The sequence below is a fragment of the Mya arenaria genome, chromosome 6, assembly GCF_026914265.1.
Source record: "Mya arenaria isolate MELC-2E11 chromosome 6, ASM2691426v1".
In the NCBI taxonomy this organism is placed as follows: Eukaryota; Metazoa; Mollusca; class Bivalvia; order Myida; family Myidae; genus Mya; species Mya arenaria.
Genome location: NC_069127.1, coordinates 69,353,723 through 69,380,744, shown reverse-complemented (window position 1 = coordinate 69,380,744; position 27,022 = coordinate 69,353,723). Strand labels below are relative to the sequence as shown.

The window sequence follows — 27,022 nt, the reverse complement described above, 5'->3', positions numbered from 1 at the left end:
ACTAAATCCAACATCCTCCGATCTCCGACTGTCAAACTTCGAGGCCTAACTGCTCCCTTTTTATGCTCTGTTCCCTGTCCATTCTCATTATTTCTCACAAACCTGTATACAGTCGATAGAATAATGTTTGCAGTTTCTGAAATGGTGCTTGCAGTTGTAATCCCATCATAATAGAGTTTATAACCAATCTTTCTTTTCTCAAATGCATTCATTTTAACACTCAACCTTCAAGGTCAACTGCACAAATGTAAACAAAGGAAGATCGCTCTCACGGAGTACTGGAAAATTTATGGGAATAGTTACTTCCCCTTATATTATTAGAAGTTAATTGATGTTGAGCATAAAACAAATATGTTGTCTTATCTAAGTTGTTTATAAAATTCTCAATAATTTCTGGTCAAACTATACTATAATCTTACATTCTAAGAGTGTGCAAAACGGGCGATTTCCATGACACACCTTTTATTCTTAATAACAAAAAACATGCGCAAAAACATGTGAGTGCAAACGAATGTTGTATTGCTAAAACGTGACGTATAAATAACTTATATTAACTTATCAAAGTACTACTTAAACAAACCAAGAATCTGTTACTTATACTGTATACTGCGACTTTGATAATATTTTAAGTGTATAGGTACTTATCATATGCAGTTACATATCGGGATTAAAAGTCAAATGATTCGTTTTTATCTTGAATGTGTTGATTGCCCTACCAATAAAAACCACCAAAAAATAATGTCCCATGAAATTAAATATTTCGTTCTTGCAATCCAGCAAACACAAAAGACATAGAAGAAGTAGTATTTAAAACAACGGACATGAGTTTAGAACGTGCACGAATGGACATGCTATGTGATGTGGCAGAAGATGTGCCTTACTCATCAATTGACACTTATCAACCGTGTGTGAGTCTATTCAATGACTGGCCGCCATTGCTACAAATCATTGACATGCTGTACAGAGTAAACAAAAGTTGCGTTTTCGAACGAATGTGGAAAGAGAGTTGCGACCAATTCGAAGAAGACTTCCCTGCCGTTGATGTCGTCATAGAGATGGTGTGGAAGCCAACAATAGAACGGTAATTTATAAAATTAAAATGCTATAAGAAGCACAGTCATAGAATGCCCATGTCGAATTTACAAACAATAATAGTATTAGCTCACCATGTCTCCACAATAATGTATGTCAAAAACACAGATAATGAGGGAGTTGATTCCCCATTTGATGTTTGTATGGCAACATCGGAAATTGTGTTATGTCTTACAATGAATTCTTAGAAAATGCAAATTTATGGTAAATAATGTTTGCGTTAATAACATTTTTTACCTTTCAATGACTGTTTCACAGATACGGAAAATTTGTAAAACATTTGAAGACGGGTGAAATCGAGTTCATGCTAGTACAACAGTTTATAGGCAAGAAATGTGGAACAGACATAGATCTTATGCGTGCCGAACTCGAGTACCTGGGTCTAGACGAGACAATGATCAACGAGAGACTCATTCAGATTGAAAAGCACTGGCAAGTCAAACATTTTGTCGACTTTGCCAACGTACTAATTGATATGCAGGAAGCATTTGACCTTAGAGGAAACTTCGAACCAATCAGAAAAATAACAGAGGTAAACAATTATATTTTTTTTATTACACACGCTACTATATATAATAACATTTTACTATGGACATTCGTTACCGCATTGATGACTATCGTTTTCACCCGTCAGATTGGCACGTGAGAGAGAGTATGACATGATTGCCCGTCGAAGACAAGCACGTGCACCATGACGTTATTTTCACGAAAATAAGAATTGCCGACAAATTTATCATTATGTACAACGCATTGAATATTTCTTACTGATGAATAGCATCGCTAACTACACATACGTATATCTTTCGCAGATTTTACGCATTTTTCAAATTCAAAATTTACGGGATTTGTCTACCAAGTTTTTTTTTACGTGATTTTCACATGCTAAATATGCATACTATAAACTTGAAAACCATTAAACGCTTTTTTCAAACGAGAAACCACAAACATATTATTTTAATAAAGTGAAACGGTACTATCCTCCTCATACTGGTTCGTATTGATAAATTTCTATGCTTGTTTTGAGGAAATACTGTAATTGCCGATTTTGAACAATCTGGTGTCTAGCCCCCTTAAGGATCTAAACGGAACTATCGGTCCGAGGAAAGTGAAATTAGTTTTACCGTCAATGACACATTCCGTGTTTTAGTAACGAGTTCTTCCGGAAACCATACCGGATGTTTACTTTCAGTGAAGGTCAAAGAGCAGTGACATAAGGAAATATTTTGCTAAAATGTGGTTGTTGTTTTTTTTAAACTTTTTTTGCTGAGAAATGTTAATCATTCCAGCAAAATAGCTAGGGTCATTCAAGCCCAGATTTTCATGCAAATAAGCTTAATCGATCCTAACCCTGCTCACATATTGAAATGAACGTCATAATCAGCCGATCCAAACCCGATATAAAAACAAGAAATATTTGATGCAAACATTGCCGTCTCATTCCGAATACACGTGAGATAAGGTTTGCTATTTTAAATTACACCTACTTTTTAATAGGCGATGCCATTCAAAGCCAAATTCTATGTTCTTTAACAATTTAATTTTCAAAACCGGTTCAAATCAGAACAAAACATAATGTATGTACTATACAGGCTAATAAATGGTTTACCATAACTTTCGTTTGATCAAAGCCCCAGTGAAAAATGTTAACCCTCGGGCTATTATTATTCTAACTAGGTCAATTATCAATCAAAAGCTATGGTCAACCATGTATTATTCGATAAATAATTTTATTTAACTTGATGTTTTAAAACGTTTAAATTAACATTTCATGCTTTCAATGGTGAAAATTGTTTTATCATTGAAATAAAACGTCATGTCACCGTTTCAAACAGTGAACATATTCACTTGATATTTTCACTGTTTTTAAATTGTAGCAAGCACTCAAACCTGCAATAAATGTCAGCACTGACAAGGCTCGGACGCACTTTTAACGACGTCATTTCCGGAGTGGCGTTACGCTTGCATACAATTTGACGCGCTTCCGGACCAACTACAATTAACTTTTTTAGGCATAAACTAAAACGAAAGTCGTTTGTTTCAGTGTAAGGTCACAATAATTTCCACCTCGTTAACAACAAAAGTAAAAAAGTAATAATCGTTACTACACCATTAATGAAGAATAGCTTTTGGTTATCTATCAGTGAAATATATTGCGATCTTACACTTACACAATTTTTTATCCTTTATAGATTTAATAGTAACCACTAAATACAGGAGTTTGTTTTCTTAAACCCAATACGCTCATTTGCCTCCCTGAATGATATATAACCTTATATTTCAGCACAACTCGAAGGCGACCAAGATTAGCGACTTCGATGCACAATTAGTTGAAGCGTGCGCGATTTTACAGCGAGTAACAGCCCAACAAAGTATATGCTTGAACAATTTTGTAAGATGCAAGGATCTTGTTCTTTGGATAAGGAACTCAACGAAAGAGTGTATGTCATTTATCATATTACAAATGAAAAAGAAATTAAATTCAGGAACTTATAGTATATGGTATTTATGTAGGTAACAATTGATATGATTTATTTATCTTGTACATTTAGGAACTTATAGTATATGGTATTTATGTAGGTAACAATTGATATGATTTATTTATCTTGTACTGAAAGATGATTATTTAAATGCGTTATGCATCTCAAAAAGAGATTATGCCAGTATATTACGACTTTAAACTTAGATGAATACCTTAGTAGTTAAATCTTTTTATTATAAAGTTTGAAGTAAGCATCATGATAGGTTATTAATTGATACATTTTGTCAGTATGTCCGTGTTTCCAAAAAAGGTTGATGTGCAAAATAGATTAAATCATATATGTATATATTCATGGGGTGACATTAATCAATCGTACCGATTTGTAGTGCCATTATCATTCACCGATGGAGACGAACATAATTCAGCTCGTAAGAAGAAAAAAGATGATAAGCAATACATGCGCATAACTGGTTAAGAGATGTTCAACATCACTGTTGCCAAACACATATCAATAATGTGCAAATTTAAGTATTTATGCGTCATCGGAGCCAGCATTAATTTGAATGCATTGACACATAACACACAAAACATATATCTTTGGAACTAAGTTTGTAAATAGAGGCCAAAACATAATTAAATTGATGTTATTTAAAAAAAAATACAAAACAGTTGTTTCTATGATTTTTTTTTATATATCTCAGAAGTATGCTAAATTATGAAACATTCAATCAACACAAATAGTATTGCTGTTGCAAAGAAACCGTTCGTAAACTATTGTTTTGTTAGTTCTTTTATGTTACTGATACCCACGGCAAACATGATCTTGTGTTTGTTTTCCCTGCGGATGACAAACTCCGACCAACGACCCGTGCGACTGCAGGTTGCGAGACTTGCCCGAGTGTCGGGCTGGCCTACCCGCACCGGAACACATGAATATACTTATATGATCTTAATTTTGTCTTGCATATCTTTAACTTTTGAAATTTAAATAATACAAAATTAGAAACACAGTTATTGTGCACTTTACTAAAAGGCACATACGTCGTGTTAAATGACGAGCAATAATTTGAAACATCAGTTAATGTTAAAGAGTTCATAAGAACATTTCACATTTACAGAGTTTTAATATTTTGACGATTGCTGTTTTTTAAATAGATTGTTTTTGATTTTGCTTTTTCGTAATTTTGAAATGACAAAGTTTATATTGCATACAAGTACACAGGGACAATTAACTCGCAATGGACACATAACCGCAAAAAAATATCCCGGGTGCAAGAAACCATTTACTACTACAATGCAAAGTTAAGATGTGAATTTTAAGCTGTATCTATAATTTTAGCTGGACCAAAGGAACTCAAGGTGTTCATTGAATTGGCGCTGAATACAGCTGGAGAAAATCAAATGAACGTAAAGAAGGTCCAGTGCCTGCAAGAAGCTGTTGATGGTTATTCAAGTCTGATATTTGATCTTAGTACGAATGATGGGTATACGGAATTGCTTGAAAAATGTGCATCCGTGTGGAACATTCTCGAACAGAGACCGGAGCTTTCTGAGAAAATTGTAAGCGTAACGATTAAATTTAATCATAATAATACATATATGTTTTATTTCAAATGGTTTTGAAAACATTTGTAGAAGTATTGTAAAACATTAGGTTTTGTGATTGGGGATGTGTTGGGCTTAAGGCGGGCATCAAACTGGTTTCCGCACAATAACTTAAGGTAGCGTTGATGAATAGTAAGAAATGTTTGTAGATAGCTTGGGAGTGTTTTTGATGTGGTAAGGGTCAAGATCAAGAGTCACTGTTACTAAAAATAGAAAAATGGAAGAATCATTGGTTTCATCCTAATAACTTAAGCAAGCATCGATTGATAGTAACTAAAGTTGGTGTATTGGTAGCTTATGTGTTGAGCATGTTGGGATTGCTTATGAGGGCGGTCAATGTCACTGTTACTAAAATAGGATAATGGTTTTCGCAAAGTAACTTAAGTAATAATTGATGTATAGTGATAACAATTGGTGTGCATGTAGCTTTTGAAAAGCGCTAGCTTGTGATCGCATTTGAGTGGGGGGGGGGGGGTCAAGGTCAAGATCACTGTAACTTAAATAGGTAAATGGCCGAAACTAATCAGAAACATAAGGTTTCTGCCAAAGGTCAAGGTCACTATTTCTATTCTAATGATTTTCGCCTTATTAATTTAGGTTGCTAGGGTTTCCTAACTTAACTTAATTCCCACACTAAATTAATTGGCTATAACTTCTGATAGCCCTTATTTAAACATGTTTTCGTCGGACTGTGGCGTTACTTATTTGCTTTCTAAAATAATATTTAAAAAAATAGAATGGTAGAAAAAATGATATAATCGGTGTTAAGGTCAGAGGACTAGCAATAAGTATTCTTAGTTTTAAAGAAGATTTATTTCATTACACCCCGCGCAAACAAAGTTTTAATGGGACTATGCACCAACATTTTTTTACTCTATGATATCATAATTGTAATAAAATACCAAAATGTAAAACACATCGAGTCGGAGACCGGGTTCGAACTGGTGTCGCCAAAATTGCAGTCCAGTGCTGTATCCACTGTGCTACGAAGATTTATTATAACCAGTTGGAATATTTAAGCTATATACATAACGTGGTAATATCACGTGATAACATCGACTAGCCAATCACGCATTAGAATGAGGTATACATACGTAGTAATCTTTTTTAATGGAAACATACGAACAAACTGCGAATTTTTTTTAATTGTAAACTATGTGGTACTTCATTTAGTTAGTTTCAATGCATTGTACACATCGATTCCAAGTTTATGTCAGTTTTCGACAATTTCCCTTTTTAAATTTCATCATACGGTGTATGACCCCTTTAAGAGGGGTTTATTTGAGTCACCATACAGTTGTTCGGTTGGTTAGCTTGTTTGAAGGTCTTTTGGCAAATGGTTTTGAAGTGAACTACTTGCACATATTTTTAAGTATCGTTCAGATACTTTGAACAAATTAATTCCATGCGAAGGTATTTTTAAAATCAAAACTTCTTTCAGCTGGACTCGAATCGACAGACAAGTTGGTTTCAAGAGATTAAAATGTTCCATGGATCAGTAGAAGTATCTTCCCTCATCCAAGCTGATACAATCAACACAAAAGGCACAATCTACATCGGACAAAAAGTTATCGACATCAAAGAACGAGGAACAGCTGATTTGGTAAAAGACTTTGACATTGTTAGATATAGTTAATAGTGTTCGGAATCGGCGTCCAATGTGTGTCGTCATTATTATGATCGATACAACACTAGTTGCCTCATATTCTACCTAATTTTGATAACCTTCGATAGAACTTGTGTCTCTACGGTCAATCAGACAGGATGAGTGTAACTATGTACACGGTATCGCCATAATTGTATGGTACAAGTTCTATCAATTATTTGATACCTTTTAAAACCTTCGCCATTATTTTCTCCCACCTCAGATGAGTAGATCCAATAATATAACCATGCTAGAAATTCTTATCTTGCCCACGGGTGAAGATAAAATGCCCGTATGGAACTCCTTTTTAATGGTCGCCACATTGTAACTACCCCTCTTGTTGAAGACTGTCGTCTGTAGCATCATGGAAACCTTGTCTTGTGGCAATATTTAGAACGCTAATTAATTATTTCTCGCTTCAAATGTTACCATAAAACAGTTTTCACGCACCTTTTAAGAAATAATGCTTCACTCTCCTAAGAACTATTTAAAGACCGATTTGACTATTAACATAATCTGAATCACTGCGCGAATATCCATGACAACCACGAATTATCAGATGAGGTTTGGTATGTTAAAGAATTAAAGTGAACAGCTTTTTGTCACCAAGCATCTTGAGGTAATTCAGATAAAGTTATTTTTGTGCAAGGCATACACGTGTAATTGCAGTGCAGTTGACTCTATGATCACACAGTTTTAAACCTTTTATTTTATAAGGCAGACTGTGTGTCATGCTCATAGTTTCAAACAATGTCTGGATCGTATTTTTACATTTTTTTTGCATTAGGTGCTCTGAATTGTATTCCACCGTCTGCAGATAGAGTTGGGATCTCTTATCATTGAAGAACTTGGGGTTTACCTATAAGTTTATTACTATTTATTTTATTATTAGGTTTCCTCAAGTTAATGCATACTTTGATAATATTTACCTTTTACGTGTTTTCTTCATTTAGGATTGTTGGGATAAGAGTGAGGTTTTGTGCACGTAAACTGGTTACCCCCCCCCCCCCCCCCAGTAAATCTACATTTTACTGACCGTTCCAAGGCGGTACCTAACAATCCTTGATAAACATACCAAGTTTTTTTATAAATAGTATGTATGCACTGTGCTGTTTGTGGAGTTTTGTGCTGTTCTTCCATGTTTCTTGTTTGTGATTTTTTGTTTTTGTATTCTATGTCTTTGGCGTTTTTCAAGTGCCATTAAACCGGGTTTATGTTTAAACATTTTGCTACTGCTACTGAGCTTGTTTCTGTAGTTTTTTACATAAGTATTCTTAATAAAATTGATGATGTTCTTAACAAGGTCCATCCTGAGGCCCATCTCACATTATTATTTCTATTTTACTGTATAGTAAATTTAGTAAAGTAAACAATTCTACATAAAAATCTGTGCAAATAAATTGCATTGTAATGTTTTACATTTCAGGTCATAGATAACGTCATTAGACTTTCCATTCCAAAATTAAAAAATTCTGAGTTACAAGAATATTCATTTGAAAATTTACAAGAATTACAAAGTAAACTTATGCTTGTGATTGGCAAGGAAAACGTCACAAACGAAAACGTGCAAAGATTTACATTGGTAAGAATGTTTCTCATTTCAAACAAAAATGGATATAAATGTCAGGTACATTTTTATGCCCCCACAAAGTGGCGGCATATAGGGTTGCCCTTGTCCGTACGTACGTCTGTCTGTCTGTACGTACGTACGTCCCGAAGATTGTTTCCGATCTAATTCTTGAAAACAGTTTGTCCAATCCTCACCAAACTTTAAACACATGTTTGTGACCATAATATCTTGATCAAGTTCGATAGTCATGGAAATCGCTTTAGTCATTTAGGAGTTACGGCCCTTTTTTGCCAAAAATACTTCAAAAATATATGTTTCCAATCTAATTCTTGAAAAGTATGTGTCCAATCCTCACCAAACTTTACATACATGATTGTGACCATAATATCTTGATCAAGTTCGATAGCCATGGAAATCGCTTTTGTCATTTAGGAGTTACGGCCCTTTATTTGCAAAAAAAGACTTGAAAAATACGTCCCGAAGATTGTATCCGATCTAATTCTTGAAAACTGTTTGTCCAATCCTCACCAAACTTTTAACACATGTTTGTGACCATAATATCTTGATCAAGTTCGATAGCCATGGAAATCGCTTTAATCATTTAGGAGTTAGGGCCCTTTATTTCCCAACAATACTTAAAAAATATCTTATCCGATCTAATTTTTGAAAAGGATGAATGGCGCCATATAACCTATACAGTCTTGCGATGCCGTAAAACCCAACTCAACTCAACTTATCCTATATGTGCAGATTATCCTGAATAATCATTATGGCTTATTTTCTGTGACAAAAAATCGAAGTGGGGGCATCCGTGTCCTATGGACACATTTCTAGTTGAGACTCAAATGGCCTTGCCTTTTCAATTGACAAAATTATGATGCTTATATTGTAAGATCACGCATTGCGTTACAACGTCAATGCTTATTTCAGCACTCTGGTTAAACTATTAATCAAATGGTCTACGGCTTTTCAAATAGCTGATATTCCTTTTTAAAGAAGCAAACCGCAGATAAAATCTGCGTCCTCAATTTTCAACTTAAATAATGATAATGCCGTAACTGTTATCATTATCGCCACAGACGCCTTTGCCAAACCGTTATGCTTTCATGAGCACTTTAACGATTACATTGGTTAATATCTATTAGTTTTGGATACGTATTATTCAATTAAAAACGTTGTGCCTTACATTGACCGAACAACAATTTTTATGCACTTGGCATTAAATATCCCAACAGGCTCATTCGAATATGTGTTCGCCCTAGTTTTCCGTTGGTATAATATGATTTGGATTCAAGTTTGAATTAAAGGGAAATTTGGTGAAAAACTTTCACGATATCCTTTTTCCTTGCTTCGTTACGTTTTAATATGAATATACAGTATCATAATATATAAAATTATAGATCTTCGAAAATGTCATGCGCCTTTGTGACGTGTACATTCAACTGTGTTTGTCTGGCTGTGTACTTTTTAACGATTGGAACGTAGAGTTTCTCTGTTCACCTGAGCTTGACCAACCTATCTGTGCAACCATGGAGTTTGATGATGCTTTCACGCTGGTCGTAAGTATATATTGCAATCGAATTATGTTAATCGTAATATTAAATTAAATACACACACTGAAAGCGTTGAAAGGCTGTAGGCTTGACAAGCGCGATTTTCGTGGATTTCAATTCTATTCAGAGGTGAAAAAGATATATTCCAAAAGGTATTTTGAGTGGCCTCAAACTGTAACCGATAAGTGCCTGTCATAACCTTATAATAGGTTATGTAAATTGATGAATTTTGAAACAATTAACTTTTTCATAACTGCAACTGTTGAATATATATGTTTTTGTTCTAGGAAATATAAACATTGCTTTTATCTCGCAAGTTGTTTCGCAAGCGTACAATCAATTTAATGAAATATGATAATTTGACTTTTTGTAGTAAGTAAAGTAAGGCAGAGTCTTTTAGCAACACATCTCCATTTTCGGCGTTTTCATCTTGAATTAACCATTCTCCTTGGTTCCTCAACAAGATTCATTAGGGTTCTTCAGTTTGCTTTCCTATTTCATACTAACGTTGCAGTGTTATGAACGTATTTACATAAAGTGGTGTTTTAATTCGCACCATTTTAAACTGCATTTCACTGTACCTCCCATTTTGCAGCCATGGCGCATTAATCAATTTAACATGTTATGTCAAACAGTAGATCTGGCGAAACCTGATTCTGATTTTAAGTCCTAAAGTCTGTAGATCTGCTGCCTACAGCCTAAAACAATAGACAATACAATCGTAACATTGTATATATTTCGGTAAAATACTTTATATGCTTATGCGCTGCGTGTTTGAATAACATAGGGTCGAAAGTCGGAGAACGAGGGTTTAGTAGAAATAATGAGGGAGATAGCACGGTTTCTTGAATCATGTCTTGATGATTGGCTGAAACACATCAGGGATCGAAGAAACGAGTTTTCATTGCTGAACTACTTCACGACCGACCAGCTTGTATTGCTACAGACGGAACTTATAAAGTTAAATACAGGGGATGAACCAGCACTTTCAGTTTATCCTTTGCTTTCTGTTTTAAAGGAGAAATGTACGAAAGGTTTGTTTAATTGATTTTGCATTAATCTTAATATGGAAATAATTACCAGCGGACATTAGTTGGAGGGCAAACTATTTGCCATCAGGACAAATATCTAACGGAAGCTCTGGACAACAATCATGCTTTTTATGTCATTTTCCCTTCCCATACAATAGAAGCAACTACTACCGGGTCGATTAAATTTATGTACAAAGTCCGAAAAGTAAAAAAATTTGTAAACCAACGAATTGGTTGTAAATGAATAATATATTTAGTGTTATCGTTTTGTTTTAATTAACGTTTAAATGAGGGTACTCTATCAACATAATACATGGATAGTATATGTATTATGGTGCAGATTCAAACCGGATAAATAAATAACTGTTTGTTTTATTATTTATCTTTTGAAACAATAAGGAGACCAAAAGTTCAAAGTATTTAGAACAATCTTAATGTTACTTTTTCCCTTGGATTTTTGTATAAAGTATACACTTATACTATATATTATATGTTTTATGTGTGAAGATGATGTCAATGAATCTATGAAAGAAGCAAACATCAATGTGTTGGAAATTGCTCAGGAACAAAAAGCAGAACGAGAAAGGTCATTGGCAAATAAAAGCCAGAGCGAAAAAGATGCTCAAAAGAAATTGGCATTTCTCCAGAAACTAGACGAAATGAGCATAGAAGAGGATTTAGCTGAACGATCGCTGGCACACGTGAGCAATGAGGATATTGAAACCTTAGACACTTCTAACGGTAAGGAACGTAAAAACTAGTATAAAATGACTTTATAACAAATCTCACTGAATTATATATCAATGAGCCCATTTATAAATGTACAGCACCGAAAGCGTCTTTATAAGGTTGATAATGAACTTGTTTTCAGCTTTGGTATGGTGTATGGAAGAACAGGAACGGATCGAAGACTCTAAGAAAGAAAACGACAAGGGTACTCAGAAAACCCTATTTTTGCACTCTGGTAGTTCATTAATGGCCACCATTAATGAAAAGATGTCTCACACAAGAGATAAAAGGTATGTCAAAATGGTTAAAGAAACTCATAGAAATCCCTGACATCGTTCACGTTAAAAAAATGATTGTGATAAAAAAGAAACAAAAGCTGCATCAGCCACAATAATTAAAGGTTATCTGCACCCCAACACATTATGAGGAATTTCATATAATGTAATTAAAATCACCATTGCACAATTATGTTGTGTTTCGCATCGCTTTTAAATGTTGGTATGATTAAAGTAGATAGCTTATTATTAGCGCAATAATTCTTTAGTTGCTGATAAAACTTACCTTACATGATTTTCCGATGCATTTCATGTATTCCAATCGCAATATAATTTTGTTTAATACATGGAAACGTTTGATGTTTTACTGTTCATTATTTACAGCAATATACTAAAAACATAAGTACACAATAGAAGGCCAACAAACTAGAACTGCTTCGGAGAAATGACTACTGTCTCCATGAAACATTTTCTATTCTTTCTCCTCCAGAGAAATTGGATCAGCCCCACTGATTGGCAGACTTGGCGATCTATGGAAAAATTTCCTTCATTCCATTTCTACAAGCATCAGCGATTTTCTTAGTCTTGACCATCTAGGCCTAGTTTTGAAAAATCTTCAACAGAAAGGTAAACTCTTGGAACAGAAAATAACAGTTTAAAGTTCTCTTACCATTTACGTTCTATTGAAGAGTCCAAATGCCTTTTATAGCCTTCTTGTAAACACAGTGTGATTTTTTTATAAACATATAATCTCTGTTCGTGATTGTTACGTCCATACTCGCTTACAATTGGGCCAACTTTTCATCGAGAGTACGAAGATGTGTAACAATACCACAAATTTTAAAGAGTACTGAGACGGTGTCGGATTAAAGTTATTAAATTACCACTTGTAACTCTATATATGCTAGATTGATATTTCCTGGCAACGAATTCTAAAATATATCTCATTACAACCAATAAGAAAGGGTTCTCAAATCAATCGCACGTTACTCTCATTTTTAATATATCACAACGCAAACTATTTACAGATTTCTCCTTTATATGCAAATTTTGAGATTCTTTGAATTTAAAAGTAAAAATATAAAAAACAGGTGAACATTTACTTCTTCCTTGTAACTAAGTGGTTGACGTTACAGATATGTTTATGTTTGTCATGCTTTTCGATGAAATATGGAGTTTGTCAGTGAAATAACAACAGTGAAAATATCAACTGCAAAATATGGAATGAAAATAACAACTTTTAGAACTACTTTGAAAATCCATTGTACTTACTTTTTTTTCTTCTTCTTCCCTTGATCTAAACAATACACTTCACTAAACAATATCTTGACTTTGAACCAGACATTGTTGGATTGATTTTTTTTTAATTAAAAAAAGGTTATATAAGTTAAAATAAAGATTTTTGGAAATTAACAACATATCGTTTAATAGAAAAATGGTTATCACGTTTTCTTGATCTTGAAGCTGAATGTTCGAACATTTGCTTTCAGACCAAAACAACTGCTCGAACATAAGTAGAATGATGTCATATCATCGTTCAAATGTATTTTTAACTGTTTGCCGTTGAAAAAAAACGTATTACGAACTTCCCGGAAAGTTCACACAACAATTTAAAAATTTACTGATATGTTTTTCACCCTACCAACGTTTCAAAATTTGTCATCAACATAGAGTGGTCTTCACTCTTTACCTGGAAAACGACCTGCCTTAAAGCGAAACAGACTGGTCTCTGACAGTGAGATGACGGAATTCCCATGTATCATGAAACAAACTATTAAACTTAGAAAAATAGTTTATATCCAACGATTATCCGCAATGGTTCTCCTAACAAATTCGACCTTTCACATTTTCATTCAATGAGGGGCGTAGTAATTTGATTAAGTAGTCATGCCCTGTTTAATTCAAAAGTGTTTTCGTCATTGTTTGGAACATAAATGCACTAATAAAATGTCATTGATTACTGTTCATAAAATCTTAGCAATAAAAATAGCAAATTATAAACTATTAAAATGAATATCGGAGAACTTTTTCTCAACAAACCGGAAATAGAAAATTGACATTTACGTCATCAGCTATAATTTTGCGCGAGGAGCGTCCCACGGGAAGCGGCGTAAATAACATCATTTTCAAAAAGGGGGTAATTAAGAATTTAAGTTAAAATACTAAAAAACTCCGAAAACAAGCATAAAAGAAAAAGAAAATTTGTTTATTTCAGTGTAAGATCGTATTTAATTTTACTTGAGATCATAGAAAAACTATATTTTCACTCGTTGTTTCGTGACTCGAAAAATAAAATACAATCATACACTGAAACAAACAAATATCCTCTATATGCTCATTTACCCAAGACTGCAAGTTTCGGATCCCAGCCATTTTTTTCATGTATTTGGAAGGAAGAAACAAAGTCTAAAGCCAGACAGATTGACCGTGGTTGAAATGTCTTCTTTATTTGACAATTTTTACTACTATCGAATCCATTTTTTACTTTTCAGATACTTCATTACCTTAATTGACATGATTTTACAGCGTTCTGTTTACTATTAAACATACATGCCTTTTGGTTGTAGCTATCGGAGAACTAGCTTATTTGTGGATTAAATCCCTAACACATATAAATATATTACCTTGGCTATCGGCAAAATGACATGCCCCATTAGTCAAAAGAGCCCGTCTTTATTTGTAAATTGAATCAAAGAAATATTGCAAACAAAATGTTAACATTGCCTATTTTGACATGATTAAATAATGTAAATCATACGAAATACGATTTAAGGCACTGTTTTTACATTCGAATATTGAATTTGTTTATAATAGTATATGTGAAATAGTCGTAATCGAAAGCATTATTTCGAATCATGCTTACATTTATAGTTAATAGGTATCAAAATTGATCACTGTACAAATAATGAAGTTGATTATATATTCGTATTTTTCATCACTATTCATGTTAAAAGAACTGTCGAAATAAAAGACTTACACATTTCATATAAAAAAGGCCTCCAATAAGAAATATCTTTAATTACTTTTCAAAAATCTCAGTTTGTTTAATTCATTTTTAACTACATTCGCAAACTAGAATTATCGCTTAAAAGGTAAATGCCGTATATGTCAATTTGTGTTAATTTTTAAGACAAACATAAAATCATAATTTATAAATGAATCGACGCACGTTTGTTTTTGTCTGCCAATCATGAAAATGCATCTTGCTCGGTTTCAGATGAAAGGAAGGTACGGAGGTCTCTGACGCCCAACATGAAGGAAGGAGAACCAAACTTACTTGTCTGCCAAGAGGGTTCGTATACATGTTTAACTCAGTATCAGACATCTGCCTCATGAACTGAAAAAGGTTTTGCTCATATAAGCCGTAATTGTGCTTCTTACCGACATGAAAATATTCTAAATAATGTTCAAGGTTTAAGATAGGTTCAATTCGGATACTGATCTCTTCGTGAATATACTTACACGGAAAGGAGCCTGGACAGGGGTATGAAGCAACAGCTAGTATTCTTGTGATTTCGAACACAATATGTTTCAAATGCTATCGTTTCATGTATTTGAAATGCAACGGTTTGAACTAGTAGGCACTTCATATACTAGCATAATAAATGTACTGTTTGTTCTTTCAAATTTGTGAAAATACAGACAAAGACATTAGTAAAATTGACTTCCTATATTCACTGTTCAATAATATTGCTGGTTTCCGGTATACTTGTATCTGTATCATTGAACCCTATTTTAGTCGAATTATTGTGCCTTCTTTCAAAATAATCCACTAATATCACTTGGTCTCGGCCAAGAGTCTCTGGTCCCTCCCCGCCCTCGGGCAAAGCAGTTTAAACTATTGACTGGCAATTGCAAGCCATCTGGAAGTATCAAAACCATAGCATGTGACGTAGTTCGCATGAGTTGTTTGTACCTTTAACTAGTATGAACAAAATATAGCTGTACATAATATTGTCCAAACCAGAATATAATGAACCATTGTATTTATCTTTTTTTAATACGCGATAAATCACTAACAAAGTTGGATATAATTTTAAAGGAACAGTGTATTTGCGTTTTTTCAGACATACAGACAAACAGAGAGTTTATTTACGACTTGTACATTGTACATCGTCAACTACGCATACAATCTGATAATAAAAAATTAAATATGTGAACGTATTTTTCACAGATGAGGTTTTGCAGACGTGCTTATCGCTTTATAAAAACAATAAAGATCAACCGTTGCCGCTCTCTGATGAGGTGTTACTTTGCTCATCAGAAACAACAAAGGACGAGGCATGTTCTTATTTGTTGTCGAAAATTGAGTGTGAAATATGTACGTTGCAGAACATTAAACTGAACAAAATAATATCTGTTTTATGACCTGACTTTAATTTTAAAGAAATTATTGATAATATGTCAATTCCTATTCGATATTCAGATGGACATTTTTCTCCGCCGTGTATTCAGTGGTGATGATAATAAAATTCATTGCCTTCTTAATGTTGAAAAACTGAATTATGATGTTACTGAAGTCGCAGAGCAATATGTGGAAAAATATTTGGACAAACGCAAGGAAGCGGGTAAAATACTTGAAAAAATAAACTTAATAATGATTATTTTTTGAATTATATGTATCATAGCATTTTACATTCCAAAATTACGCTTTATTTGAAACTCCATGATGTACAACGACACAAATCTATAACTATATCATAATTAAAGCATACAAAATGTTCATATTTCACTTCATAGGCAAACTCGAACGAAAAATGTATATAGTCGCTGTACGATAGAACTGTTAGTAGTGTGTATTTACACCGACTTTTAAAGCAACAGCGTTTTACAAACGTTCTTATGAGTGTTAATTTACATCAAGTATAGAAGAAATATGTTTCATATATCGTATGGCTCGTGCTGAATATACGGAACACAAGTAATGTTTCAAATTTCAAATATATGTTATTCAAAGTAAAAAAAGTACATGTATTCCCTTGATGAAATTTACTTTTAGACAAAGCTTTCTACAAGTTCGTTGTCATATGTTCATCTGGAAGTGAATGCCGATCAAACTTAGTGTCTTCACTTGAGAAGTTCACAAGAACTAGGTCTATGGTGAATGTACAATCATTACAACACTATCTTTTGACAAAATTCGATATCGATGAGTTGACGTTAAACGACGGTGAAGACATTGAACCAGCAGCAGCTTTGCATCAGCAAAAGTATGTGACTGTGTTTTTAAATTTTAATTATTCGCAAGTAATTATTCCGTTTATCAGTAACACTCAATCATAATTTTCAGACCAAACCGATCTAAGTTTTTGATTCAATGGTATGGACTTCAACGATTGTTGTAACCATTTTCTATTCCATAATCGTTTTATCAAAATTAAGATAGATCCTTCACGGATTGTCGTTTAATGATGGGCTACTGCCTAGTAATATGATGAATTTCATCATCATTTGAAACTAACCAATATACATTCCGTTAATAAAACGCAATGAGAATGCGAATACATATGTTTTAAATATACATCATGTTATTGTGCCACAGCAGTTTAAACGTGCCTGTGATATGATACAAAAACATGAATATAAATATCCTATATCCTTGTTCTATATTGTGCGTTTAGTAATGTATTATTGCCTATATCGGTTTAAGTAAATGTCATAAAGGTGGACTTTGTGGGGTGTGACTACTTTAGAAAAACACTCGGAAATGTTTAAAAAAATGTTACTAGTTGAAGTAATTACTGAATTGCACGGTGTGGCCATACAAATGCGGGGAAAAATCGGTGATGTCTAAGTTCTTTTCTAATTTAACAAGAACCAATACGGCGATTCCATTTGAACGCCCACAGTGTAGGTCACGAGGTCAGCGCCGACTGTCATTTGCTAGTAAAATACATTTTAGACTTGTAACCGGCTACTGGAATAGACTGGTCGTAGGTACTGGCGCAACGATAACACTGGTTACATTAAGTTGTAAATTATGTCATATTACACCGTAGCCGTTATCAAGTTATAACAATCTTATTTGGAGGTATACAAATAAAATAGGTAATCTGAACAATAATTCAGATCAACCGTGTGGGTAGTTAAATCGAAAAGAACTGGCATGGGGAAATCATTGTACGCCGAAAGATGTACTACACAATTAGCAACTCTGAACAAGAGCAGTTGCACAGAATCAAGGAGAGTAACCATTCCGTTGCAAGAGAAGGCAGTGAACAGCTTTTCGATATCAGACCAATTGCTCCAGTTTACAAGAAGTCCTGAAGATAGCACAGCTAATATAATTCATTTGGATGTTTACCCAGAGGTAAGAGTTTGGAAATATTGAACAAACATTAGATTCGCTCTGTCAGAAGGTAAGTTGATCGGTCGGTTTTTTGCTAATCTGTTTGTGGCATTAACCTTTTTTTACTTATTGTACTGAAACTAACTACACGTTATTTGTCAATTTAGTTTAAACATGTAGCTATTTGGACGCGAGACCAACTTATCGTTATAATTAACAGAACTAGTACTTAGTAGTATTTTCGTCACGCGTGTTTTATTTGTGTAAGAAAGACCAGCCCTGTCCTGTTTATTTTAGATCTTGAAACTTGGTAAAAATGGTCATCCGGAAGTGTAAATATGCCTGATCATATTTATCGAGCCACAGCTTATCCTAAAATACTTACACACCATAAACATAATTGTTCAAAACAAGTGCGTATTCGAGATAAGTAAAAGCTTCCCTGATTATTCCATAGAATTGTCATGTAGTTGTTTGTAAAACATGACTCCCATTAAACATAGTTGCAAAGGAGGATGGTACCAATACAAACAATTAAAAATTTATCACGTCACAATCATGTTTTTTGTTTTAATGATTCTAAATAGGTGCAAGAAGGATTAGACTTCCTCCTTTTCAATCTCTTGATACTGAACTGCTTAACCAATCGGAAAGGTCTCGTATGGCGCAGATCTAAGAACGATCTGTACTTGATTGAATCGTTGCCAACTCTATGCAAATTGTCAGACGCGGACGGAACCGTAAGTCATTGCGATCTTTATATGAATTAAAGTGTGTAATGGTCATGTATGTACTTCAGTTCAGCGGTCAATATAGTAGATCTGAATTTAGCAATTAAATTACTTGATTTTTTTAATATATAGAAATGGAAAAAAATAAATTTATTTCCTTTAAAAATGATATAAACTGTTTTAACAAACAAATAAGTGTATAATTTATATATATACGTGACTTTCCGGTATTTACTATTTTTAATGCAAACTATATAGTTTTAAACTATGAGTCCATCTATTTATACATTTCTTTTCGCAATAGTAAAATAGTTGTTATTCGTTTTATACAAGCTTAGTTTTGGAATGTTGTTTTTTGGTTTTGAAGAACGGAGAAAGCCAATGTATCCACGAGATGTTTCGTATACTTCCTGACATCGTTTGTCGCTCCCCATCGGAATGCTTGCAAGTGTACTCTGGAGTTCTCCCCAATGGTAACACTTTGGAAGTAGTTATTACTTATAAGTCATTAAAATTATACTGATATGTCCAATACAACAGAAGCATACTGCTGGGTAGTCTGTACATAAGGCCATGCTAAATAAAACCATGGTCATCTGATCTTCTCGTAGTATCGGTGTAAGCCAAAAAGCGATGGAAATAGAAATGATTATTTTGGCTTGAAATCTCATGGTTTTAAGACCCAAATTATGTATATTTAAATAACTCGCAGTAAGTTTAACTGTTAAACATATATATTGTTAAACAGTTAAACTTACTGCGAGTTATTTAAAGCCAAAATTTAACATGTTTGTTTAATATTGCCATAAACTCTGCAAAACCCTGGCATGCTTGCGATGTGTATGTATTTTGTGGTAACATCACAGTTTCATTACCTCAATTTAAATTACATTTGCACTGTCGATGAAATATCATCAAGTAAGTAACCCTCACTATCAATGCTTGACCTCACTGCTATACAAGCTATTTCCACAACGATATTGTTGTACTTGACTTACCTACACGATAACTACACTCCTCCCCGTAGCTGGATCGAGCCGTATGTCAGGATCATCGATCTCCGAATCTCTACACTCAACAATGTGCCCATGGCCATCCTGTCCCTATCGGAGTATCGGAGTTAGAGTGTCACCTTTACCCTTGTCCTCATTTAAGTAGCTGGTCCGTTACCAATCCAGATTGAACCAATCACACAGATTACTGTAAATTCTGAGTCAACTGCATCGCTTTAAAAGCTAGCTTAACAGCAAGTATGTTGTATCATGACTTATAAGACACTCTCATTCTTATACTTATATGCAATCTCACTATTTACAAGTTATGATTCTCTTTATCTTATATTTAATAAAACTATTAATTGTCACAGTTTATGCGAACTACACAATAACTAAATGGTTTTTAACTGCCTAGTCTGATAACAAAAATAATATGCATTTGTTTTACGTTTCTTCTTAATGTCCTTATTCACAAATCCAGTCAGAAACCTTGCATAAAATGCTTTTAAATGAAATTGATTTCCGTCATATCATATCATATTTCAACAGAAGTAACGCTTCGTTATCATGTTGTCTTGATAAAAATAATCTATCACCAGCTATGTTTTCTTTCACAATATCTTTCCTTGATTTTAATGGTTTTAACCATTTATGTAACAGTAAAACAATGGATGCAATATATTTTTTTAAATGTATTACACTGGTGCGGTAAATCCGATGATCTAGTCTTAGACATCAAATAAGTTTGAAGTATTTCTATACAAAAACGTATTTTCAAGTCGAATAATTACAACCGCCCTCCATGCCAATCACCGATTTTAAACAAACTTGGTCCAAATTAAGGATAGAGAATCTATAAAAGTAAAAAATATAGAAGTGTTTGTACAATTTCAGGATATCAGAAATCAGATCTTCTCTTTGATAAGGAACAGTTTTGTAGTGAAGTGTTTCAACGCCCCTACCGCTATCTAAACAAATTGGACAAGAAAGAAAGTATTGCGTTTGGCGGTGGCCAATCTATAATGGCAACAGGACCCACCAAGGATACAGACATTGAAAGAAAAGAATGCTTAAGTACACTGATCAGGTAATAATAGTTAAAGTGACATGTTTTTGGCAATTTACTTTTAGCAGTTATTAATTTTCCAAGTCAGGTTTTTAGTTTAACTATATTTCATATAAAAACAATTGGAACTTCAGGGACAAACCCGTGAGCCTCAAAACTAAACAATAAATTTAAAGGAATACTTTTTCATATATTCTAATGAAAAAAGCTTCCAGAAAGAACGCTCTTGAGCAGTTCATTCTGTTTATCAAGATATTGAGTTTATGTGTTAATAGATGTTTATGAGGGCTGTTCGTGTTTTTTCATAAATATTATATAATATGGAATTGAAACAAAATACCTATATCATAAATACAGGCAAGGTATTTTGCGCTTAATATACAATACTTCTTTATAGAACATCTACCTTCCATACAATATTAAAAAAATCAATTAGATCGGTGCTTGTTACTTATCGTACCTCAAATGCCGTTAGACGAATTATGCTTTTGATGGCGCGAACGCAATTTTGAAAATGTTCGACATTTCACTTATTTATGTTCTTATTTTCGAATGAAAAATACAATTGTTTAAATGTTATTATATTAAAATCCCAATCATCATTCGTTCTTTTGTCAAAATAACATCATTTTTGCACCTCACTGAATATACAATGTCGAAAATCAATCACTTGTTCAACTAAGTTATATCATTTTGTTGAAACACTACAACTACACAATGCCTAAACAATAAAATAACTATATATGCCCTTTATCAGTTTGGATTAAACTTGATTAATGAAGTTTTTATCATGCTCATCCATGCTTATTCTACGCAGAGATGAAATATTTTTAGAGAAGAGTGCAACGTTAAACTGGATTTCACAAGGACATTTTGTAGCATACAACCATACTTCTATCACTTAGCGCTATCAACCTACGATTCTGCACAATCTGTGTACTTTTGACATCGTCTAACAATGACATTATCCTTTATCAGATAAGTTTTCACGCCAACTATTACGTTAAGCGTTTAAGGATTCTGATATAATATATCCACAACTTGTCATCGAATTTATAACTAAAAATCCATTTGAATAACATCAAAGTTGTGTCATACATATATTTATCATGAGCACGTTAAGTCATTCTAAACATGTTTGATTTACTTTTTTCAAATACATTTGCAGACACTGTGGAGCTGTAAATCCATCATGGGCAGAACTGCATAATTTTGTGTGGTTTCTTAACACACAGCTAGTAGACCTAGAAAACAACCAATTTACTTCAGCATCAGCGTCTGCAGATTTACCCGGATTTGGACAATTCGCTCTTCGATTTATAGTGAATATGTCCAGGGTAAGTCTGTTTCACCTTCATCATGATGGTCATATCTTAAACTACACATACTACGTTATCAGTATTTTAAGGTATTTTTTATTTTGTACTTTAAGCCATTAAAATAAGTTTTAGATTTCTGTTGCTTATATATACTCCTTTAAATCACTTACGGACCACAATCTATTTGGGGTATAATTGCATAGTGTCAAGGGCTATCATACTGTATGCATTCTATGCATTCTTGTAGATGTAGTTTATGATTAAATTTAGAAATATACTAAATAATAACATCACACATTTTTATGTAGATTTTTTTCTTGGTGTGCTCGTAGAGCTAGTTGTATTTATATTTTTGAAACAGGAAAAAAGTCGGTTCGGTGAATCCGATAATTACTGAAATACCGTTGACTCGCACTGGCTACATGAACTTGCTCTTGCTGCGGATTAGGCACATTTTCCTAGTACACTCTGAAACACGTGTATTCAGCCTCCGGTTTAAATGAAATAGGCGTTTTGCGACTCGAGTGGGGCATATTGATATGTAAATATCAGTATTAAAGGTGTTTGTGGTGCAGCTCAAAGATAAAAATTGCAATTATCCCATCTACATGGCATTGATTTTGATGGGTCCGTTAACATCTGGCAGATCGATGAGCTTATTATTATTTCCAGTTATTACACTTTTTTGCAATTGCTATATAGCATACTTTATGTTCTACATCACCTTAAGGTTTCCGATGTACAAATATTTTTTCGTTTCATCGTACTGTTAAATTTTGACGGTGACCCAATATAATTTTTAATATCACTTTTCGAACTGAATACGTAACATTATCAATAACTTTTTTGCCGTTAATGTTTTTGTTCTTTATGTCAACTTCATTGAAACGAATAGCTTAATTTACTAATAGAGATTCCTAAGTGACTGTCTGTTGTCCATATTGAAAGGATCATAGTTTTATGAAATGTTGTCCATTGCAAAGTACCCGTTTGTACAAGTTTAAAGCTTAAAGTCGTCATGCTGTACACAGGCAAAATATGTCTACGTCATTCAAATATTATTTAACTCGTGCAAGGTGAACGGTAATTTCTTGGTATCTTTATTGTAGAGCTGTTTGAAGTTAATTGACAGCTATCATCATGCAGGTTATTATTGTAATGAAACTTACAGTCAAGATGGCCGCCATTTTTTGAGCACATTATTAATCTTACTATTTGTATTTTAAATATTTAAAGATGACTTTAATGTTTGAAATAAATTTTGTTCAGATGTAAAGTTTTCTCACAAACTGACTAAGCTTGTGTCATCAACGGTCAAGCTCGATTACATTTCAAGGTCGAAATATAAAAATGTGCCAAAAATCAATTATTTACCTCAAATGTATCAACAAACTCATTCAAAATTACATTAATAATCTAAATGAGGAGCGCATAAGATGAACTGGAAAAATACACCAGTCAATTACATACAACCATCTTATTCTTTTTTTTCTGAATATTGTTACATTATTAAAGAAGCAGCAAAGGTTATTTAATATTTTAAAGTTAGAATTATAATACTGTCTTCATGTATCATGTATGAAGCGTCAGTTAAATGTTATAAACATGTATGTAAAACCGCTATAAGACATTCTGAGTTATATTTTAAATGTTGATTGTTTAAATGAAAGATAGATGTGAATATACATTACTATAAAACCTTTCACATTAGGTCGTTTCAAAGTTAAAATCCGAAATATATCTATTAATAAGATTTTCTCCCCGTATTTTCCTATATATGTTTCTTCCGTAAAAAACATGAATGTTTATTTTGTGCCCAGCATTTGCGGCAGAATTGTTAAATATAAATTTCATCATTTTGATTAATAATTTTTGGTAAAGTTTTTTTTCAAACGCCGTCGAGGTCGTCGAAAGGCTGCTTTTGGCGTCATTTGGTAAACTGATGTACACTAAGCGATATATAAAGTACAGCAATATGGGTGGAATCTTTTCCACAATGTGCTTCGTGTAAGCATACATTACTAAACTCTTCAATGTCTAGATCATTTAAAGTTTTACTCTGTTTTAATTAACTAATGTTTATTGGCTAATGTTGTTGTAGATTAGTAATTGGTAAAGTATTTTTAATTTCTCTTTATTTAGTAAATTTACAGGGTTTATGAAAGCCTCTATGTGATATCATACATGTTACCAAAAATGTCGATCAAAACATGCTATTTCCAACAGGCTGTCACTGAAACTGTTTCAATCTAAAATACTTTTTTATTAACAAGAGAATGAATGTTTTATAATGTACTTCATGTGAAAGTCAAAATGACTAATTTAATTTAAATACAAATACAACCAACATTGTTATTGATTACTTCATTAAAATTGACTCGATTTCAAAAATGAGACTTCTCATTACCGAAACGATCACATCTCAACACGATGACACCAACTGAAAGCTGAAATTTTTTTATAAACCTATATGTCGACCTGATCTAAATTCAATATTAACTGAAAATGCCAAGGAATAGACAAAGAATCGCAATTGCTTGCCAATCATAGAGCATCACTAATGGAACGTTATTCTTTGGCATCATGTGGCAATACCAAACCTTGGTTGATTTAAAACAAAAGGTAAATACAAATACCTTACCCTTTGAAGGAGCATACAATTTACACTTATGCCACTACTTTTCAACATGAATAACTTTAAAAAATAAAAGGTTACATGAACAATAAACTTAAAGTATTTTTTTTATATTTTGACCTTGAAATGACCTTGTCCTTGAAATTGAAGTGGGCTAGGCAGTATGTCAACATGCAGTTCATTATGGGATGTGTAGTTTTTATGTGAATATATATTTTTGTCTGTTAAATGAAAACTGCTCAATTTAAATATAGGATTTAATTGAAATTGCAATTGATGGAGGTCAATTATGAGTGCCATCTCTGATTATTTGGTCCGAACCACTTGTTTGCAACTGATGCTGCTAGTTCCATATTCAATATTTGGTACATAACTTTATTCTACTATTTTACTTCCCTCCACTTCTAATGTCTTTTAGAGGAATGACCTAAAGGCTGTATGTGAACATAAATTATAACATTAAAACCCTAAACACACTTTTTGGTATACTAAAGAAGATTGCATGTTAAATAATATTGCAATTAGAACGTAATTGATTTGTGTATTTTACCCTAACATATAATTCGTTTTTTTCTGTCTTTCACACTTCGATTTTAAAATGACCTTGACCTTCGGTTACCTTAATGGGCTTTCTGTTAGAAAGCTTGACATAAATACATAACTTACTACAAACATTAATATCAATACATGTTTGTTTTCAACAGTATACTATTTTTGTAAGAATAATTATCGGGTCTGAAAACGGCGGCCATCTTGGCTGTTGTCATGATGCCAATTAGCCATCCTCTCTAAAAATGAACTTCAGACAACCGCCGACACAAATAAACTAAGAAACGCTCTATAACTAAATGCACACACATACCTTTCTGGGGACTACATTTTAAGTAGCTACCTGTTGGAGCTAAGCTTATGCTTGGTAGATTACACATTCAAAATAACAAACTCTGTACATAGGCTAGACGTCATCAATTTATACATGCTACAAATTCAATCTAGTTTGTTGGATTAAATACACAAACATGTGTTATGATATATGACATGTTTAATTTTTAGTGTTGAATATTTCGTATTGCTCTAATTTCGATATTAAAAAGAGTCTCGACATCATAGTATATTCTAAAGTATGTCGACTTGACCGTCTTAAAATAAACATTTCAGTGAGTTCCATTAAGATGTTGACAAATTATGATATTATTATATTTTTTTCTTAATACCTGACATTACAACTTTCGAGTGTTATTGCATGGTAATGAGCTAGAAATGCATGTTTCTAAAATTGCTGCCGAGTGATCATTTCAATTTCTCTTTGTTATCTTTAGAATTATTTAATTATTATTAGTTGTGAAATTACACGCATTTTAAAATTTTGTAAGATTTCAGACGAATTCGAGTATCCGATAATAATCATCGTTATGTTAATTAATGTCTTTATTTACATAACATATTTGAGCTTTGTTTGTATATAACAAGCGTTCGACATAAATATAAAGAAATCAAATTCGCGCATATTTTAAATACAATTTTGATATTTTAGGATTTCTCAACACGATCTTTGAAAATCAGTGAAGAGGTTGGAGAGGAAGATCATAGCTCAGAGAAGGATTATGTCGATGCATTCAAGATGAGAAGAACGTGGGAGAGCAGGTACCGTTTTACTTGGGTACTAAAAGTGTTTATTATTGAAGTATAAGTATTACTACAGAACACTGGCATACTTGTTGTATTAGTTAGTTGAGAGCAGCACTTAAAACAAAGTGTGTTGATTAAAAATTGTGTTTTTGTGAACATCTTTTATGTCGTCAATATCAAAAGGTGAATCATGAAATGTAATATAGATAGCTTTTGCTATGTCCTGATACAAGAGACCTGCTATTGCCATGGTTCATTGGCCATTTTTGTTATAATGTACATGCGTTAAAAATATAGATGCTAATTAAATTTTGCATACGACAATGTAACATGTAGTAACTTAACATCAGCTAATGTAAAAAGTCGCATTTTCTTTCAA

The 27,022-nt window shown here is 33.1% G+C and overlaps 1 protein-coding gene across 1 annotated transcript in view; it reads left to right on the top strand.

Annotated features, from left to right (window-relative positions):
• Positions 1–27,022, top strand: part of LOC128238250 (E3 ubiquitin-protein ligase RNF213-like) — a 144,250-nt gene that overhangs the window by 55,415 nt on the left and 61,813 nt on the right. Inside the window, exons 17-37 of the mRNA XM_052953955.1 lie at positions 778–1,081; positions 1,351–1,624; positions 3,374–3,530; positions 4,911–5,131; positions 6,618–6,779; positions 8,248–8,403; positions 9,792–9,950; positions 10,732–10,978; positions 11,483–11,716; positions 11,847–11,994; positions 12,470–12,606; positions 15,197–15,271; positions 16,154–16,260; positions 16,406–16,547; positions 16,979–17,189; positions 18,049–18,289; positions 18,856–19,008; positions 19,367–19,472; positions 20,889–21,081; positions 22,229–22,397; positions 26,549–26,658. Of these exons, the coding sequence (XP_052809915.1) occupies positions 778–1,081; positions 1,351–1,624; positions 3,374–3,530; positions 4,911–5,131; positions 6,618–6,779; positions 8,248–8,403; positions 9,792–9,950; positions 10,732–10,978; positions 11,483–11,716; positions 11,847–11,994; positions 12,470–12,606; positions 15,197–15,271; positions 16,154–16,260; positions 16,406–16,547; positions 16,979–17,189; positions 18,049–18,289; positions 18,856–19,008; positions 19,367–19,472; positions 20,889–21,081; positions 22,229–22,397; positions 26,549–26,658 (3,706 nt within the window). The remainder of the gene's footprint in view (positions 1–777; positions 1,082–1,350; positions 1,625–3,373; positions 3,531–4,910; positions 5,132–6,617; positions 6,780–8,247; positions 8,404–9,791; positions 9,951–10,731; positions 10,979–11,482; positions 11,717–11,846; positions 11,995–12,469; positions 12,607–15,196; positions 15,272–16,153; positions 16,261–16,405; positions 16,548–16,978; positions 17,190–18,048; positions 18,290–18,855; positions 19,009–19,366; positions 19,473–20,888; positions 21,082–22,228; positions 22,398–26,548; positions 26,659–27,022) is intronic.